Here is an 18,873-nt window from a genome sequence, read left to right on the forward strand (position 1 = left end):
GACTGATGGCTTAACGTGCTCTCCGGGGCACGTTGGGGAGACACACATCGTACCAAGTTTCATTTCTAGCAGTTTAATAGTTTTTGAGGATAGAGTGATAGACAGAGAAAAAAAGAGTTATTTCTTTTTAATTTTGTTTTTAGGTTACATTTTAATGGTTAGTAACAGTTTGGTGGCAATGTTCAATAAAAAATCTACATAAATAAAATTAGCTGGTATGTAGGTAGGACACAGCAGAAAATATCCTACTAAAATCTACACCAGACCAACTGGGAACTACCTCGACCTTACAAAAGATCACACCTGAATAATACTGCTTTCAAGCAAGTTCTTGTAGTAAGTAAGGTGACCAGAGCTCCTGAGGGGATTGGGTCGGCAACGCGCTTGCGACGTTTCTGGTGTTGCAAGCGTCTATAGGCTACGCTTGTTTGCCAAGCTAGTTTTATAAAAAAAATACATTAATAACTATATTTATTCTTATGCAAAAAAACGACATCAATTGACATCGACAAGTGAACGACAAATATGCACTTCGTTTTTGATTCGCTTAAAATTGAACACACATATAAAACATTTGCACTAATACATATTGTAAATCAAATAAATGGCGAAATTATCTCCCCTACAATAAATTCCCCTTCCTATTATATTCGAACCTGTAAGATAAATATCCACAGTGTATTTCAGGTCATTATTTTATTTCCCTAAGGCTTTCTTATTGGTATTACGGATACCATTTATCATGTGTTTTATTTGACTTCTTAATCTTTTGTGATAATAATAAAACCATTTAAATCCTACTTGTCCCTACTAATATTATAAATGTGAATGTAAGTTTGTTTGTTACGCTTTCACGTCTGTCTTTCTGTTTGTTCCGGCTAATCTCTGAAACGGCTGGACAGATTTTGATGCGAATTTCCTCTGGCAGATAACAAATAAGGAGAAACTTAGGCTATTTTTATTTTAGATTTTTTTATAGCTCTGCGAACTGAACAATAACTTTTTTGTTAAATTCCATGCGGACGAAGTCGCAGGTAGAGCTAGTTTTATAACAAGAAACTTCATTCCTATCTGGTGTTCCACGACACCATAACCTCACAACTTTTACTGATTTAGATGATTATTTTTGTATATGAATGCTGGTGCTGGTCAAGTGGTTTCATTTAAATTTGAACAATATCTAACGAGCGTTTTGTGAGTTATCATATCCAGTAATGCGTATTAGATGTTGTTTTTTTTTTTTTTTTTTTCATTTAAAATAAACATAATAAGATCTGTAAACTTAACGATTTATCAATACTTCTCTTCTCTTTATAGGATATTTGTTGTACATCTATAATACAAAATTTTTAAAGACTTACGTTACAAAAGTACTTCCAAAATTACTTTCCTAAAAAAAACGACTTCAATTACATCGACAAGTAATATAACGTAAGTAGACGAAAAAAATTAACAAACGCACAAGTCGTCACTACGATTTTTGAGGGTATCCCTCGATTACTCTGGGATTCCATCATTATCACTTGGGATATCTTCTTTCCAACAAAAAAAGAATTATCAAAATCAGTTCATAAACGACGACTATACGATGTGTACGCAGTGTGGGACGTCCTCCGGCCCGTTGGACCGACGATCTACGTATTAGATTGCCGGTGTAGGCTGGATGAGGATTGCGGAAAACCGGGATGTCTGGCGCGAACTTGGGGAGGCCTATGTCCAGCAGTGGACTACCATAGGCTGAAGTGATGATAACGATGATGATGATGATGACTATACAGTCGAATTGAGTAATCTCCTCCCTTTTTGAAGTCGATTAAATATGAGCCGTTACGTGACGTGACTGGCAGATGTGAAACATCGTAAATATTTTTTAAGAATTTTGTCCAGAAAATGAGGACAGTTAGTTTAATAAACATTTCTTTTCTTTACATACAAAATTTTTAAATTTAAAAATTTCTTTATTATCGCGACAAATCAATTATTATATAGTATAGTATACATATATTCAATCATATAGCCTGGCGATGCGTCGCCAGGTCCTGTATCGCTAAGCCAACAATCAGGTTCACCCTCGCCTATAGATGTTTCACATCAAAAATATCTACCAACGCAAGCCACCATAAAAATAAAATGAAATATACCAATAAAGCCCACTTAAATAAACCGAATAAAATTACGTGACATTTAACACCTGGCGTGGTAAAATTGGATTTACGAAATGATATGAACCCACCACCGCTGACCCTCATCCAAATGACACATTTGTTACCACGTAACACCATAGATCCCATGGGAAATGTAGGGTTGACATCTAATAGGAAAATGAAACAGAAACTTTTTAATTAAAACTATTTATGCCATTAATAGTAGAGAGTCTTGCAGGTTTCTGCTAGCAAATTTTTTACCTTTTATCCCTACTTAATATTATAAATGCGAACGTAAGTTTGTTTGTTTCGTTTTCACGCGAAAATTACTTAATCGATCATCGTGAAAAATAAATAAAGTAAATAATAAATTCTTTATTTGACCAAATACTGTACAATTTCATAATCCGCCAAACTGCGTGACAGTTTATCGGTGGAATTAATGAAACTTTGTACACATATCAGATCTCCCAATGATCTTCCTTTGAAATGAAAAGACTGAAATTATTTACTGTAATTAAAGCAAATGTAATCTGAAATAATTTTAATTATTTCAAACTCCATTAATACTGCTTTCAAACATAACCGAAAAGTTGAAATAATTAATAATAACTTCCATTCAAATTAAAATTCTCAGACATTTAAAATTATAATTATGGAAAAACTAATTTTAAATCACTTACTTTCTATTGGTAATTTATTGACTTTTTAATACATTAAGTTAAAAGTGTTTACTTAGGTTTCCTTTCTCTGTACACTGCCTTGGATAAAGATATTAAGATATTTATTTATGCGCAGTAAACTTTGCAAGCCAATAATACCATGAAGGCTATCCCGACCGCCAGACGGAATATCTCCGATCTCCGGAGATAAATTGCTTATTTGATATTAACCGACCCGCGGGACCTCACTCACGATGACATTATTTATTATTACCAGATGATCCGCTGAACTTTGTACGACCTACATATATTTGTAAAAAATGTGGAAAAAACACTTTGTGAACGCACCTATAATTATTTGACAACCAAGTGACGTTTTTTTTTTCTTGACAAAAGACATCAAATTTCGCCGCCGGAACATTTTATTTTGGAAAATTAAATTGTCATTTTCAGTTTTAAAAATGTGGACAAAACACTTTCTGAACGCACCTATAATTATTTGACAAACAAATGACATTTTTTAACCGACTTCCAAAAAAGGAGGAGGTTCTCAATTCGACTGTATTTTTTTTTTTTTTTTTTTATGTTACATCAGAACTTTTGACCAGGTAGACCGATTTCGACAAATTTTGTTTTAATCGAAAGGTGGTGTGTGCCAATTGGTCCCATTTAAATTTATTTGAGATCTAACAACTACTTTTTGAGTTATATCTAATAATGCGTTTTTACTTGACGCTTTTTTCGTCGACCTACGTTTTATTATACCGCATAACTTTTTACTGGATGTACCGATTTTGATAATTCTTTTTTTGTTGGAAAGAGGATATCCCTAGTTTTATACCATGATAAGGAAATCAGGATCTGATGATGGAACCCCAGAGAAATCGAGGGAAACTCTCGAAAATCCGCAATAACTTTTTACTGGGTGTACCGATTTTGATAATTTTTAATTTAATCAAAAGCTGATGTTTATCATGTGGTCACATATAAATTTTATCGAGATCTGATAACTACTTTTTGAGTAATCTTTGATAACGCGTAGTTACTTGATTATTTTTTCGTCGATCTACGTTGTATTACTCTTCGATGTAATTGAAGTCGGTTTTTTTTCGTTTGTGAGCAAACACAATTATTTTTTGACAAAAGACATCAAATTTCGCCGACATTTTATTTTGGAAAATTAAATTGTCATTTTCAGTATTTTCCATTACTTTATTATTTATGTTTCTCACCGTTTAAGCCTTTCCGGAACTTCCAAAAATATTTCAAGATTAAAATTAGCCAAATCGTTCCAGGTATTCTCGAATTTTAGCGAGACAAACGAACAGCAATTCATCGTACATATCAAATTCTCGTGTCACAATGTTAGTTACCATACTCCTCCGAAACCGCTGGACCGATTTTTATGAAATTTTGTGTACTATCGGGTATGTCTGAGAATCGGGCAACGTTTATTTTTCATACCCGTAAGTTATAAGGGGAGGTATTAAGGAAGTTAATAACATATATGGCAAAACACGCCGCTGCAAAAATGAGGCCGCGTTGGCTCAACGGTCTCAGCCATGGATTGTGCCTGTTGCGCTGGCTGTTGCGGGTTCGATCCCCGCATATGACAAACATTTGTATTGGCCATGCAGATATTTGCTGTGGTCTGGGTATTTGTGCAGTCTTTATGGGTCTCCCCACCGTACCTCGGAGAACACGTTAAGCCGTCGGTCCCGGTTGTTATTATATACACCTGATAGCGATCGTTACTCGTAGTAGGGAATATATCTGCCAACTCGCATTGGAGTAGCGTGGTTGATTAAGCTCTGATCCTTCTCCGACATGGGGAAAGAGGCCTATGCCCAGCAGTGGGATATTACAGACTGAAGTGAGTTACGTTTCGTAAATTGTACTTCATTTCTGTGGTCTAAACAACACTTTTTTTTCTTAGTTAAAAATGTGTCAAATATAAAAAAAGGATAACATGATACTTTACAAGTATCACAATTTTTTCGGTTTTTCGGTTGCTATGTGTTCTCACTTCTCGCCTCTATTGATACAGCGAACGTACTCAAGTATCAACTCTTAGAGCCTCGTAGCTAAGTTGCTTGTTTAGGTCGATTGAAAGCCAATAACGAGAATTGATTTTATGGATGATAATATAAAATTCGTTTCTATTATGTAAAATTTCATTATATATTTCGTTTATTTATATATTTGCGTTATATCAATTAATTATAAATATATATAATGTCTATAAAGGTCCTTGATTAAGAGATTATAAAGTCCTAAGTTTAAGAGACAATTATTATTCTTCCCATAATAACATTAAATTGATTGTAACAAATATTTAAGAGGAAGTCAACAGAAGTATTTCCATAAATATCCCAAGGTCGATTAATAAATTGCCCAACGTCCAGCGTCCAATTCTCAACGCCCAAAGCCGAAGATTCAACGCCTAACGCCAAATAACCAACGTCCAATACCCAACACAATTATAAGACCAACATCGTTACAACTCATTCAATTTCACGCTGATTTAAATCGTCACAGAATCGCAGAAACGTTGTTTAAACTTTATTTATCTGTTAATTTTACAAATTAAAAGCCTCTGTTTATTGAAAATGTAGACTTGTTAACGTAACTCGGAGTTGAATTAAAATAAATTATACCCGTAATGCCTTTCAGGGCTTGTTACGCTGGTTAACTTTATCGGTAAGGTGGACTAGTTAAATTTTTCTGGCTTATAAGTTACTGGTAAGTTACATCAGCAGGAAGTAAAACAGGCCGTTGTGGCTAGTCACTCCTCAAGTAATGAAGAGAGAATTTTTAGAATTATACATTGCGAAATTAAGACACAGACATTCTTTTTATTTTCTTCGACTAGGTCGACAAACAAGCGTACGGCACACGTGATGGTAAACTATTGTCGTAGCTCGTAGACGCCTGCAATACTACAAGCATCGCAACAGCGTTGCCGACAGTATTTCATGCAAGATATTACTAATTTTGTACTAAAACACAGTTTATATATTATTTTTCAAAAGAGTAACTGCGGAGTTTCTTGACGATTCTTCTCTGCAGAATCTACATTCCGAATCGGTGGCAGCTTCACTTCTACAAATATAATAATTTATTTTTAAAGTTTTAATTTGTAAAATGACGATTCAAAGGTGCTCTTGGGGCCTATTTGAATAGTAGTATTTTTTTTTTGATAAATACATTCTCGTATGTGCTAATAAGTATACGACCCAGATTCGTGAAAGAAGGATCCACTGACGGCACAAACTGGCCATTTAAAATTAATGTGTAATGAAATTAAAAATATCCATTAGACATAATTAAAGTACATTTAAAGCACGTATTAAAGCTAAAATTCATAAAACACGGAACACACGAGCTCATAAATATCTAAAATTAATTCAGGTCTCAAAAGAAACGGAACTGCGCCAATTGTCCAACTCCGTATATAAATGGTGGACATTAAAGTTTTCTAATTCCCTCCGTAATAGATGCGAGTAATTCCTCGCTGCTCCTTTAACTCGCGCCACTAATGCTCCCTAGTGCACCTTGAGAGGAAAAAAACGTGAACGAAACTGTAACTTTATTACTTGAGTGGTTCTGTATAAGTTTTAGCTGAATATTTTATTTGAAATTTTATTTTGACAACTTTTTAGTACGTTTAGTTTAATTTTTTTTAAGACATGTTTGGTAAGTCTGACTAATATAATTCACTTTCGAATCTTGATTTTCTGACAAAATATTTTGGTAGAACGACTAAGAACAATCTAGAACTCTAAATAAAGATTTATTTTGATAAAAAAGCATACCAAATCCTAAACTAGTACCAAAAGAAACAAACACAGTCATCTCACACAATCAAAAAATAGAAAAGAAATAAAATTGAAACGTTACTAGTCCTTTAAAATTATAACAACTGCCGTTTTAATCACACCGATGTTGATTCCTAAAAGTAGTACCGAAGCAGTGCCGTCCGCATCTTAAGCACCTAATGTAGGTAAGTGGAGTGCAAAAACCTCGGCGTTTCTTCTATCACTATAACTCATCCTCTTCAGTGAATTAGCTCCTCAGGCACGGACGCGTGTACTCGTATCTAGTCTAGAATATAGATTAAATAAATGTACTTGTTTTTTTTTTTTAATTTTAGAGGCAATTGCTTAATTTTGGCAAACTTAGTGACATTGATAATGAGAAATGAAAGAATAGTTTAACATATGTTTAGTCTCTTGATTGCGGTGATATTCAATTTGACCCATCACGAGACATCGGATAAATTATCCAAAGAACTTTGTATGAAGATTTCTAAGCAGACCATATAGCATTATGTCCTCTAGAGCAAAGATAAGATAAGAGGAGTGAATTATTGAAAATGTATGAGGCCATCGGCATTGAATCTAAATTTTCGATTGAATGAACGTGTTAAAAAAACATTGTTTGAAAGTCTTATTATTGTAATTTACAATATACATATATTTTTTAATTTTTTTAATCTTAAAATATCCTCATCAGAAAATTATTAGGATTACGTAGGTAAATATTTTGTTTTTTTACACATTTAGAGGCAATCGTGTAATGTTCGGTTTGCAGTAACATTGACAATGAGTAATGAGAGATAAGCTAATAAGTAAATGTTATGAAAAAAGTTAATTATGCTATTTATATTTTTTTTTTTTTTTTTTTTTATAACGATATATATCCACGGGCTTATAATGCCCGTGCTCTTGTTATTCCAATTATTTGTTTGTTACTCTCGATACCTTGGCACCTACATATGCAACTTAGAGACTAATTAAACTAAGCTTAGTATCACTAATCCTACGTGAGTCCACCGACCAAAATTTAAAGTTATGCTATCTTAATTTACTTATATATATAATTACTACTATTTATTATTACTTTTTCCTTTTCGTCACTTTTATCTTACAATTGTCCAGGGGTAGAAGCTGTGTACATTTCTTGAAATTTTTGTATTTATACTGTTATTTTTATTATCTAAGTTTATATTTACACTTATATGCTAGTTATCATATATTTACACTTATTTCCTAGTTACCTTATATATACACTTATGGCCTACTGGCCTACTTACAATATACACTTAGCCTAGGTTACTGTTAGTAAGTTTTTTTTTTTTTTTCGTTTTTTGTTTCTTTTTTTATATATATTCTTATATATTTATCACCATATATGTATTTTTTTTTAAATTAATATTATATAATTAATCTTAATTAATTTGTTACACATGTTAAGTATAAATAATTTGTACACGTTATGTTATATGTAATTAATCCTATTTAATTTAGTAATTATTATTTATATTTATATAATTAATCGTATTTAATTTAGCACTTAGTACTTATGTTTATATACACACTATTTATTTATTCAACAAGTGTCTTCACACGTCAATAGTTTTCAACATGTCGAGCACACTCTCAGTGACGGCGGCATCTCTGTGATGAATCGCCATCTTGAGACTGTGCTCGAGTATTTTCTTATCCGCGGTCTCCGCTGCCCTCGCCACAAAGCGACCAATTGCGTCGTCACGGTCGTCGGTGTAATAGACACAGGTGTTGGTGTGTCTAGTCACCGCGACTACAGCGTGCGAAACGCTGTCGTGGATCCTGAGCCTCCTCGCCTTCGTCTGGAGGACAATGACGTCCTCGTAGGTCTGGCCCTGCGCCTCGTGGATGGTTAAGACGCGCGATCCCTCCCCGGATCCGTATCCCTGGTCAGTCAGCAACCTCTTCTCCTCTTGCGTAAAGACCAGGTATAAGGTTCGGTCTCTTCTTGCAGGAATACGCGCGCCCGTGAGGCTCTCCACTCGCAAAGATCGGATCTTTGGGCTTGAGCTGTATACGTCTTTATAAACTTCGCTGATGGCAAGGGCTACATCTTTGGGATTTCGATGCGTGCATGACAACTCGCACGAGATGGTTGTTATCCGGGTTGGTCTGCAGTACCGCATTTCGAACAGGTTGTCCCTGTCGATGTACGGCAGCTGGTTTATGTCTCCGATAAGGACTACCTTCTGAGCTCCCGATAGTCGGGCGGCCATTACTATGGCTCCGAAGTGATTCATGAGGGCCTCGTCCACCGTTAGGCGGTTGATTTTTGAACCCTCGTTGAACCCATTAACTAGAACGGAGGCCATAGTGCGCACCTTTTGCTTGGCTTTGTTGCCGTAGCGGTGCGCCAGTTTTTCTTTTAAGTCTTTGGCCGCCTCGACTGTGGTCGTAATCACGACCTCCGTGTCCTCATCGAAGTCCCCGACTATGCGAGTTGTCTTGCCGCATCCCGGTACCCCGTTTATCCACTCCAGTGATGGTAGTTCCCAGGGCACGGTCGGTAAGCCGTCCCGGTCGCCCGAGATGGTTTTCGCCATCCGTAGCATCCGGTCCCCCAGCATTACTTTCGTGCATCTGGCCACTACCACCACTGGGTCCCCTTCAGGTGTTTCGAAGGTTTGTGGCTCCTCGTCATTCCCCTCCGACTCGACTGCGCTCACGAAGCCTGCTGTGCTGTTATATGCTGCCATATACCTACCCGACATCTTGCCCTTGAGTATTTGTCGGGTTTCACTGTTGTATATGGCCGCTTCGGCTTCCTCGAGTTCCACCTCCAGTAATCTTTGGTGATCGTACTGGTAGGCCTGCATGATCTTTTTGCAGGTGGCCAGGCTTACCTCGCGGTTTGCCTTTATTATCGCCAGGAACTCGATTAGGGCGTTCTCCGCATGTTGTAGCGGTGTGGAGGCAGGTCGAAGTCTCGGCGGTGTTACATGTCCCATGTCGGCCTTAGTACGAGCGGCCGGTGACGCCTCCGGGTGCCTCGGACTATTGTCTCTGGTGAACCTGCTCAGCGCCGCCGATTGCCGCTCACCCTGTCCAGCCTTTTTGGGAGAGAGGTGATGCGGGAGCTTGCCTGGTTTTGGGGAGATGGTTGCGTGGATAAAGGTCGCCAATGGCATCGAGCTCGGCTTAGGTTCAGGTGTGGCCTTTGCCTTAATTCGCTCTGCCTTCTGGGTCTCGATCCGTTGTTGTAGGCGCTCCGAGCCGCAGAGCGTGGACTCGTCGTCGGCCGGAGATGCAGGAGGTGTTGGTGTTATGGATTTCGGTCTTAGATATCCGAGATCCTCCCCCCTGTCTTCGTAGACTATGACCTCACTGTACTTGGAGGCCATTAGGCAACCGTACCTATCAGATACGTCACCTCTATCATATCCGACCCTCATCGAATCCACGCTAATTCTTTTGGGGATTCCACCGGGGGTCTCGCTCAACCGGCGTAGCCACACACTAGACTGCGTAAAGGGGGACGTCTCTCCCCACTCGAACAGCACGATGGATTTGTTATTCAAACGCACCAGACGGTAGGTCGAGTCGCCCTTCTGTTCTTGCGATAGCGCTGTGATTTTAGTGCGCTTTATACTTGTCTTTTGCGTGCTACCCTTTAACAGTAAAGCGAGCCCCGGCGAAATCGCCAGCCGATCGCGTCCTTCGGAACGACAGAAACTTATTCCCATCCTCTCTACTTCGCTGTCCATGAACAGAGCCACGCATCTGGTTTTAATTCCCACTACTTCGCTTCCGTTCCCTTCGCTAAGCGAGGATTGTGTCATCCCGCTGTGGGTCGGTTGCGGAGGTGCGTTTTGGTCGGCTCTATTCCTGAACAGTTTCTGCAGCGAGGAGGCCATGACCTTTGTTATTTGACCCAGAAGGGTGCGGCCAGGAGAAATCCGCGGAGCCGTTGAGCTGTTTCTCTGAGTGGCTTGTTGGACACAGTTTTGTTGTGTTTGTAGTTGTGCGTTGTGTGTTTGGGTGTGTGTTGCGTGGAAGACGGTGTTAGCGCTCTGCGTGGGTATTACAGCAGGTGCTATTATATATTGGTGCTATTTATATTAAAAAAATACTTTTTGTTTGAATTTTGGTGGTGTGAAGAAAAGGGAGGATCCTCCGGCCAGACGGGTGTTGTGTCTGGCGGGCTAACGGCCCCCGACGTTTGTTGTCGGGATCTTGTATATATACTTAATCACTTTGAAAACTTTGATAGCGCGATGTAGCATACGTCAGTTTTCTCTAATTACGTAGTTCGTAGTCGTTCGTATTTCGCGCGATAGATGTCGCCACATCACTCCCCTCCGAGACCGGAGGTCGATAGCAGGTTAAGTCGTCCATTCATCTTGTGATGCTTGCCGGGCCAGTGGAATGTTCCAGTGAGTCGGAACCAGATGCCGCATAGTTCACGGTGAGTCGGAACTGTCTGCGGTGATGCTGCATATGCTCCAGTGAGTCGGAGTGGTGCAGTGCTGCGTAGTGGCTGGCTGCTGCGTCGACCAGGAGAGAAGTGCGTCTCTGCTTGCTGACCGGCCGAAGTGCAGTGTGCTGTGCCAAAGTCGCTGAGAAGGCTGTGGGCGATGACCAGGAATGCGCGTCCGCTGCATGCTGGTGGTCAGGATACCCGTAGTAGCCGTAGATGCTGGCTGGCTGAAGTCGTAGATGCTGGATGGTACTCGCTGTTTGAAAGCTTGAGGAAGTGATGATGACGTCACGATGACGTAACTTGCGAAGGCTGCACTGATGTTCATGCTCGGGGTCACCAGTTTGGTGGTGCGGAGGAACGTAGTGTAAAGAATCACGTCGGCCATCGAAAAGGGAGGATCCTCCGACCAGACGGAAGTTGTGTCTGGTGGGCTAACGCCCCGACGGTTGTTGTCGGAATCTTGTATATATACTTAATCACTTTGAAAACTCTGATAGCGCGATGTAGCATACGTCAGTTTTCTCTAATTACGTAGTTCGTAGTCGTTCGTATTTCGCGCGATAGATGTCGCCACAGAATCTTGAAACATAATGTTGTTAACGATAAGAATTCGATTTGCTTAAGAGCTGGCTTTACTATACCCATAAAAATAAATGTATTAGGTTTGTATATTGTACGTTTGTTTTGTCTGCGTGCAATAAAAGGGGTATTTTTTCTTAAAAATATTTTTATAACAATTAACTTTAGTAAGGTATGGTACAGAAGGATACATCCTGTCGTCATCCCTCCGAACAATCGAGGACTCACTGAAATTCATGTCAGCGCAGTATGAAGATATGTTAAAAAAAGTGCAAGAAATGGAATGTGAACGTCGCAAGGATAAAGAACAAAAACTCAAATAAATTGGATAATCTACAAAAAAAGCCAAAGAAAGTACTCGTTTGAACTGAAGAATGTTCCAAAAATTGATACTGAATCCAAAAACTCTCTTATTAACATAGTAACGCACTTATCTTCAACACTCAAGGTAGACCTACACCCTAATGACATTAGGGACGTATATAGATCCTCTTCGAAAGGAGAAAAGAAACCAATAGTTGTCGAAATGTCTTCATATGTGCAAAAAACTAATATCATGACGGCCGTGAAACAATATAACAACCTCAATAAGAGCAATAAATTGAATACCTCTCACCTTGGATTGAAATGTACCAATACTCCGATCTTTGTATCCGACCACCTTACTCCTAATGGGAATAGACTTTACTACCTAGGGAGGCAATTGTGTGTCGCTTTGAATTACAAGTTTTGTTGGACGCACTTGGGTGACGTGCTCGTACGTAAGGATGAAAACTCACCTATTATAAAATTGGTGAATGAATCTCAAATACAGAGTTTGTATAAACCTACTAAATGACTAGCTAAATTAAAATTTAATTATCTATGTATAAATATTAAAATAATGATGCATCTGTTTCATGTGTCGGCTACTATTCCGCAGTCTATATTTTGTTTTGTCAATTTTGTCATTTCCGTTGTTCAAACACACTTACACACTACACATACATATTACACACCCCTACTATGTCTATGTATTTATTTTTCTTTAGTAAAAATTATTACCTATAACTGTAATAATCTAAATTGGTTATACTATTACATTTTTCTAATATTATATTATAATTATATTCTACATTTATTTTATTTATATTTAAGGTTAGTTTATCATGATTTTAGTACATCTATAATTTATGTAGAAATTTCTTTTTTTTTCCCTGTTTATGCGAATTTATTCTATGAGCGGAAGTTCATTTTTATTTGACGTGTACCTGTTTCTTGTCGATTATGGATAGTTTATTACAGACTAATATCGATATAGACGAAACTTTAATAGCTCAGTCGGTATTATGTTCGCCGGAGGACTGTCATACTTATTTTAATACAGCGAATCACATAACTATTTTAACACAAAATATACGCAGTGTCTACAAGAATCTTGATGCTTTTATGATTACATTAACTTCGCTTAAATTTGACTGTGACATTTTAGTTATGACTGAGTGTCACCTATCTAAATTAAAACCTATTCCTCCACTAAGTAATAACTATGCTACCTTTTTTACAAATCATAATCACAACCAATGTGATGGGGTAATATTTTATGTACATAAAGATCTTAACTATAAAATAATAGAACCATGCATAGTAAATGCCTCTTGCCTTGTATTAACCCTGAACGATCTAGTTGTCATTGGGATATATCGGACCCCATCAATGAGAAATATTGATGATTTCTTATCGTCACTTCAGTCGCTACTCCATAATTATAGGTCCTATAATAACATTGTAATTACAGGGGACCTTAATATTGATATTAAGTTCAACTCGTGTGATTCAAACTCATCTAATTACTTAACGACGTTAGCTTATCATGGAATATTACCTGCTCATAGACTACCCACACGAAATAACAAGTGTATTGACCACATGATGTTAAAATCCAGCAACTCAGCTAAATCAGCTATTCTTACTAATGCCCCGACTGATCATTCTACTGTTATTTTAAGTCTGATGTTAAAACCCGAACGAATGTACACGCAAAAAACTAAAATAATTTTAAATAATCATGCTGTCATTGATGAAATTAAAACGAATCTCCATGAAATATTACAGTTATCGGATCCCAATTTGGCTGCTGAAATGTTAGTAAATAGAATATCTGTTGCCATAAATAACAATAAATCCATAAATATCATTCCAAACCGTAAACGTTGTATACAGCCGTGGATAACTCCTGGTGTGCTACGGTGCATCCGAAACCGAGATAAGCTTCATATTAAAGTAAAAAATAACCCTCTCAACCATATTTTAAAAATTACCTACGCTCGTTACAGAAATTTTTGTCAAAAACTTATTCGTTCACTTAAAATCAATTACGAAAGAAATAAATTAGACATTGCTAAACACAACCCTAAAAAATTATGGAAAAGCATTAAACATATATGTCACGTTGATAAATTGAAAACTAATGTAAATCATAATCTTGCATCTATTAAAACCTCTCCGTTTGAATCGGCAAACTATATTAATAACCATTTTTCGACAGTTGGTAAAAAACTTGCAGAAAACATCGATTTGTCTTTCCATCCCCCAGTTACCTTTCCCTTACTTGGAACTCCTTCATCAAATTCATTCGTACTGTTAAACACAGATCCTTCTGAATTAAATGTTATAATCTCCAATCTTTCTAATGATTCTTCCCCCGGCTTAGATAACATTTCAACATATTTTATAAAAAAAGCTAAACATATTCTTATCCCTGTCTTGTGTCACATATATAACCTTTGTTTTGAAAAGGGCCAGTTTCCTTTATGCTTCAAAAAAGCCGTGGTTACACCGATTCATAAGGGTGGCAGTGTTGATGACCTAAATAATTACAGGCCAATCTCTGTACTCCCGGTCCTAGCTAAAATCCTCGAAAAGCTCATTAATAATCGCCTTAAGAAATTTCTCTTTGCAAATAATTTGTTGTCCAATCAACAATTCGGCTTTAGGGATGGTATATCAACAGAAGATACAGTTTTGTCCTTGACAGGGGAAATTAGTGACCACCTTGATTCTGGCAGGAAATGTTTGGGTGTATTTTTAGACCTTGCCAAAGCATTTGACTCCGTTTCCTCAACAATCTTACTTGACAAGCTTTATAATATTGGTATAAGGGGCTTACCCCACCAGCTTCTCAGAGATTACCTCACTAACCGACAGCAACAGCTTAAATTGGGTAACTTATTGTTAAGTGACACAGCTAGTCTATCTTATGGAATCCCACAGGGTAGCGTCCTCGGGCCTACTCTCTTTCTTGTGTATGTAAACGATCTTTGTAACCTTAATCTTACAAATTGCAAAATCTACTCATACGCGGATGACACTGCCTTAATTTTTCATGATCAGACTTGGGACAAGTTGAAGGTGACGGCTGAGGAGGGACTCTTTTATGTCTCTCACTGGTTAAGGTTCAACCTATTGTCTTTAAATACTACCAAAACCAAGTTTGTTCCATTTTGATTCGGAAAAACACATTGCCCAACACTAGTTTCGCCCTGAAAGTCCACTCATGCGTAACCCTTATCTCAGAAGACTGCCAGTGCGATAATATTGGTAGCTGTGATCATATAAAATATCTTGGAGTAATAATTGACCAACACCTTGTCTGGAACCGTCATATTCGAATGATCGCTGATAGGATGAGGAAGTTGATATGGGTTTTCAGAAAATTGAAACAGGTAGCAGATGATAGGATCTTAACAACGACCTATAAAGCTTTGGCCCAATCTATTCTTAGTTACTGCATTCCAGTCTGGGGTGGAGCAGCCAAAACCCACTTGCTGACTTTGGAAAGAGGACAACGTGCCCTTCTTAAAGCTACCTTTAACAAACCCTCCCGGTACCCGACTTTTGATCTGTATAATTCTTACAATTTTCTAACTGTTCGTCAATTGTACATTTTAAGGGCAATTCAAAAACTGCATCAACAATTATACTATAAAAAAATATCTGTCAATAAACGTAGAAATACTATTGCTTGCCAAGTACCTTCACGAAATACTAAATTTAAACAAAACCAATTCGCATGTCAGTCTGCATTACTTTATAATAGGATAAATAACAAATTAAACATCTACCCACTAACTAAAATTAAAGCTACTCTCGCGTTAACTAAACTTCTGTTATCGTTAAATTACAATGAAACTGAAATGTTATTAGAAAGGCAAAATTTTTAATGCATAATAGTTTAAATTTTATCATGGAATATAGTATGATATTTACTTTTAATTCCCATTTTGATCCACTCTTTAGTTTAACCGTCCCATACCTAATTAAACTCCGGGGTTTATTTTATATATTTCACTAGTTTATTCATTCACTTACACACTTATACACACACACATACACACACACACACACACACACACACACACACACACACACACGCACACGTACACACACATAAAAATTATCATTTTTTATCATGTCATTTTTTCTTTAATTATTATTTGTCTGATATTGATTAATATTGTAAGCCTTGGTGGATGAGCGGGGTACCCAGTAATACGGGACACCACCCAGTACAGGGGCCCTTGCGACTTGTTCGTTAAAACTTATTATTATCAATAAACTATTTTGAATTTTGAATTTTGAATTTTTGCTCAAAATCTGGAGCCTCCCGACTGGGGAGTACCTCGACCTTAAAGAAAATCACAGCTAAATAATATTGCTTTCAAGCGTTATTGTGTATTGTGTATTGCTGTGTGGCTACGGCATTAAAGAATATAGCCACCCCCTCTCTTCCCGCGGGTGTCGTAAGAGGTGACTAAGGGATAACAAGGTTCCACTACCACCTTTGAACTTGAGAAGCCGACCGATGGCGGGATAACCATCTAACCGCTGGCTTTAAAACACAAAGGCCGAAGACGGGCAGCAGCGTCTTCGGTGCGACAAAGCCAGCCCTGCGGTCACCAACCCACCTGCCCAGCATGGTGACTATGGGCAACACACGTGAGTTCACGCATTTTGGCGCGAACTTCTGGAGGCCTATGGCCAGCAGTGGACTGCAATAGGCTGGAATGATGATGATGATTATTGTGTACCTGGTGGTAATTAAGGTGACCAGAGCTCCTGGGGGTGATTGGGGGTAGGGTCGGCAAGGCGTTTGCGATGCCTCTGGTGTTGCAGGCGTCTATAAGCTACGGTAATCGCTTACCATTAGGTGAGCCGTACGCTTGTTTGCTAACTTTGCTACAAAAATCTTCTCATGTAGTCTGTTGATATCGGTTGCTAGTGAACATTATAATCATTTACATAAAGTAGTTTATCATCATAATCATCATCATTTCAGCCGATCACAGTCCACTGCTGGACATAGGCCTCCACAAGTTCGCGCTAAAAATGGCGTAAAGTTAACAGTTGTAGTAAAGTAGTATATACGATTATCAATGTATGTGACATATATTTTTTAATCTCGTAAATATATAAGTAAAAATAATGAAAAACAATACAGCATGAAAAACTTTATTTATATTTTTTTCATAGAACCTATTTTTATATTTTAAAACACATTTCATTTATAAAATGTTAATTAAACACGTCTTTACTTTATCGTTTATAACATTCATATTAAAAACTATTAAATAATTTTATAATAATTAGGAGTACTGCTATATATATTTAAATTTAAAATTAAATTCTAGTAATAATTTCAACTAGTTGGCAGTTGAACGTCATCTCTTGCAGCGACAGATACGTTTGAGGGCTCTCTTCAAGCCAGCGTAGTAGTGAATTACTTGTTCCTGAAATTAAATATTTTATACTGCATAACAGTTACTTAAAGTAATCACACCAACTAAACTAAATTTAAATGGCCATAAAAAAAAACTACATTGAAATTTCCACAAATTATATTTAAATTGTCTGGGAAAAATTTAAAGTCTGTATTAAACAGAAATGAATTGCTGTTATTATTTGGTGCAGGTTTACATAAATAATAGAGATGCGTGACGCTTCATTTCATGCATTATACTACCTATCACAGTTATAAAAGAGTAACTGCGGAGTTTCTTGCCAGTTCTTCTCTGCAGAATCTCCATTCCTAACCGTAAGTAACTTCACTTTTAAAAATGATTGAAATGTTAATTTGTAAAATAACGATTCGAAGATGATTTTGAAGCCTATTTTAATACAGATGTTTTTTATTTTGATTTTGAAACATCTTAAGCTGAGTAAAAGAGATGGCTTAAAGATAGAAGTCAAGTAAGTAAAAAACTATTAAATTGTGGGTAGTCGTATATTTTCCCAACTTCTCTATATATGTTTTGTTATTGATTGTCTCCATTTAGTAAAAGAAAAATTATAAATTAATTTTCAAACACCTTCTATTAGGTTTATGAATAAGCGTGTAGCTGATGACACAGCGCACGCTATCTTCCCTTCTCCCTTCTGGTTGCGTGAGCCTCGTTAATACACTGATGGCATCTCCGATAAAATAACCTTTAAGACAGCTTTGTTACACCAATCAAAAGTTGTAATAGCTATTAAGTGTTACAGTCACTTCACGTGCTCTCTAAATGTACGTTTAAAACACCCGACCCAAAAATAGCTAGACCAGAATATAATTTTTATAGCACAAAAATAATATTGAATATGTTAAAAGAATATTGGCATAGGAGCACGGTCGTATCGTATATCTGGTCGTATCGTATACACACATATCTGATTGTTTGAGAAATGAAATTCAGCCATAAGTTGCTAACCGATAAACCATTTCTACTGACCGATTATATCTCGTAAGGAAATAAGTAGTAAAGAAATAATTAATTCAATTTTTCTAACTCCTCAAATAACAAAATAACCTTTAATAACAGAGCAAAAATAAGTAACACATACGTAAATTTAATAATAATATAATACTACTAGCTGACCCGGTAAACGTTTTGCCAATAAACTATCTACTATAAGTGTGCGGGGATTTACTTATAATCGAAAGCATTGTAGACAATGAAAGTATGCTTTATTTAGTGCACGGAAAAATTAAAATAATACGTATAACAGTCACTGCTACGATCGATACACAAATAAAACAAAAAAAAAAAATGGCCGAAAACGGTATAGTGAGTAAGACAGGAGACCGGCTTCGTTCTCATCCCTACTCCGTGTGTTTGCTGGATGAGAGATGACAACGGTAGACATCTAGCGGGGAGAACTGATCGATTTATCGACCGGCGAAGGCATGAGATCAAATTAAA

At 37.1% G+C, this 18,873-nt stretch overlaps 1 protein-coding gene across 1 annotated transcript in view; it reads right to left on the reverse strand.

Annotated features, from left to right (window-relative positions):
* Positions 1–17,142: 17,142 nt before the first annotated feature.
* LOC123663566 (TWiK family of potassium channels protein 18-like) overlaps positions 17,143–18,873 on the reverse strand; it is a 62,680-nt gene continuing 60,949 nt past the window's right edge. Inside the window, exon 11 of the mRNA XM_045598239.1 lies at positions 17,143–17,421. Coding sequence (XP_045454195.1) covers positions 17,353–17,421 — 69 coding nt within the window. The 3' untranslated portion in view covers positions 17,143–17,352. The remainder of the gene's footprint in view (positions 17,422–18,873) is intronic.

This window comes from Melitaea cinxia, chromosome 20, assembly GCF_905220565.1.
Source record: "Melitaea cinxia chromosome 20, ilMelCinx1.1, whole genome shotgun sequence".
NCBI lineage: Eukaryota > Metazoa > Arthropoda > Insecta > Lepidoptera > Nymphalidae > Melitaea > Melitaea cinxia.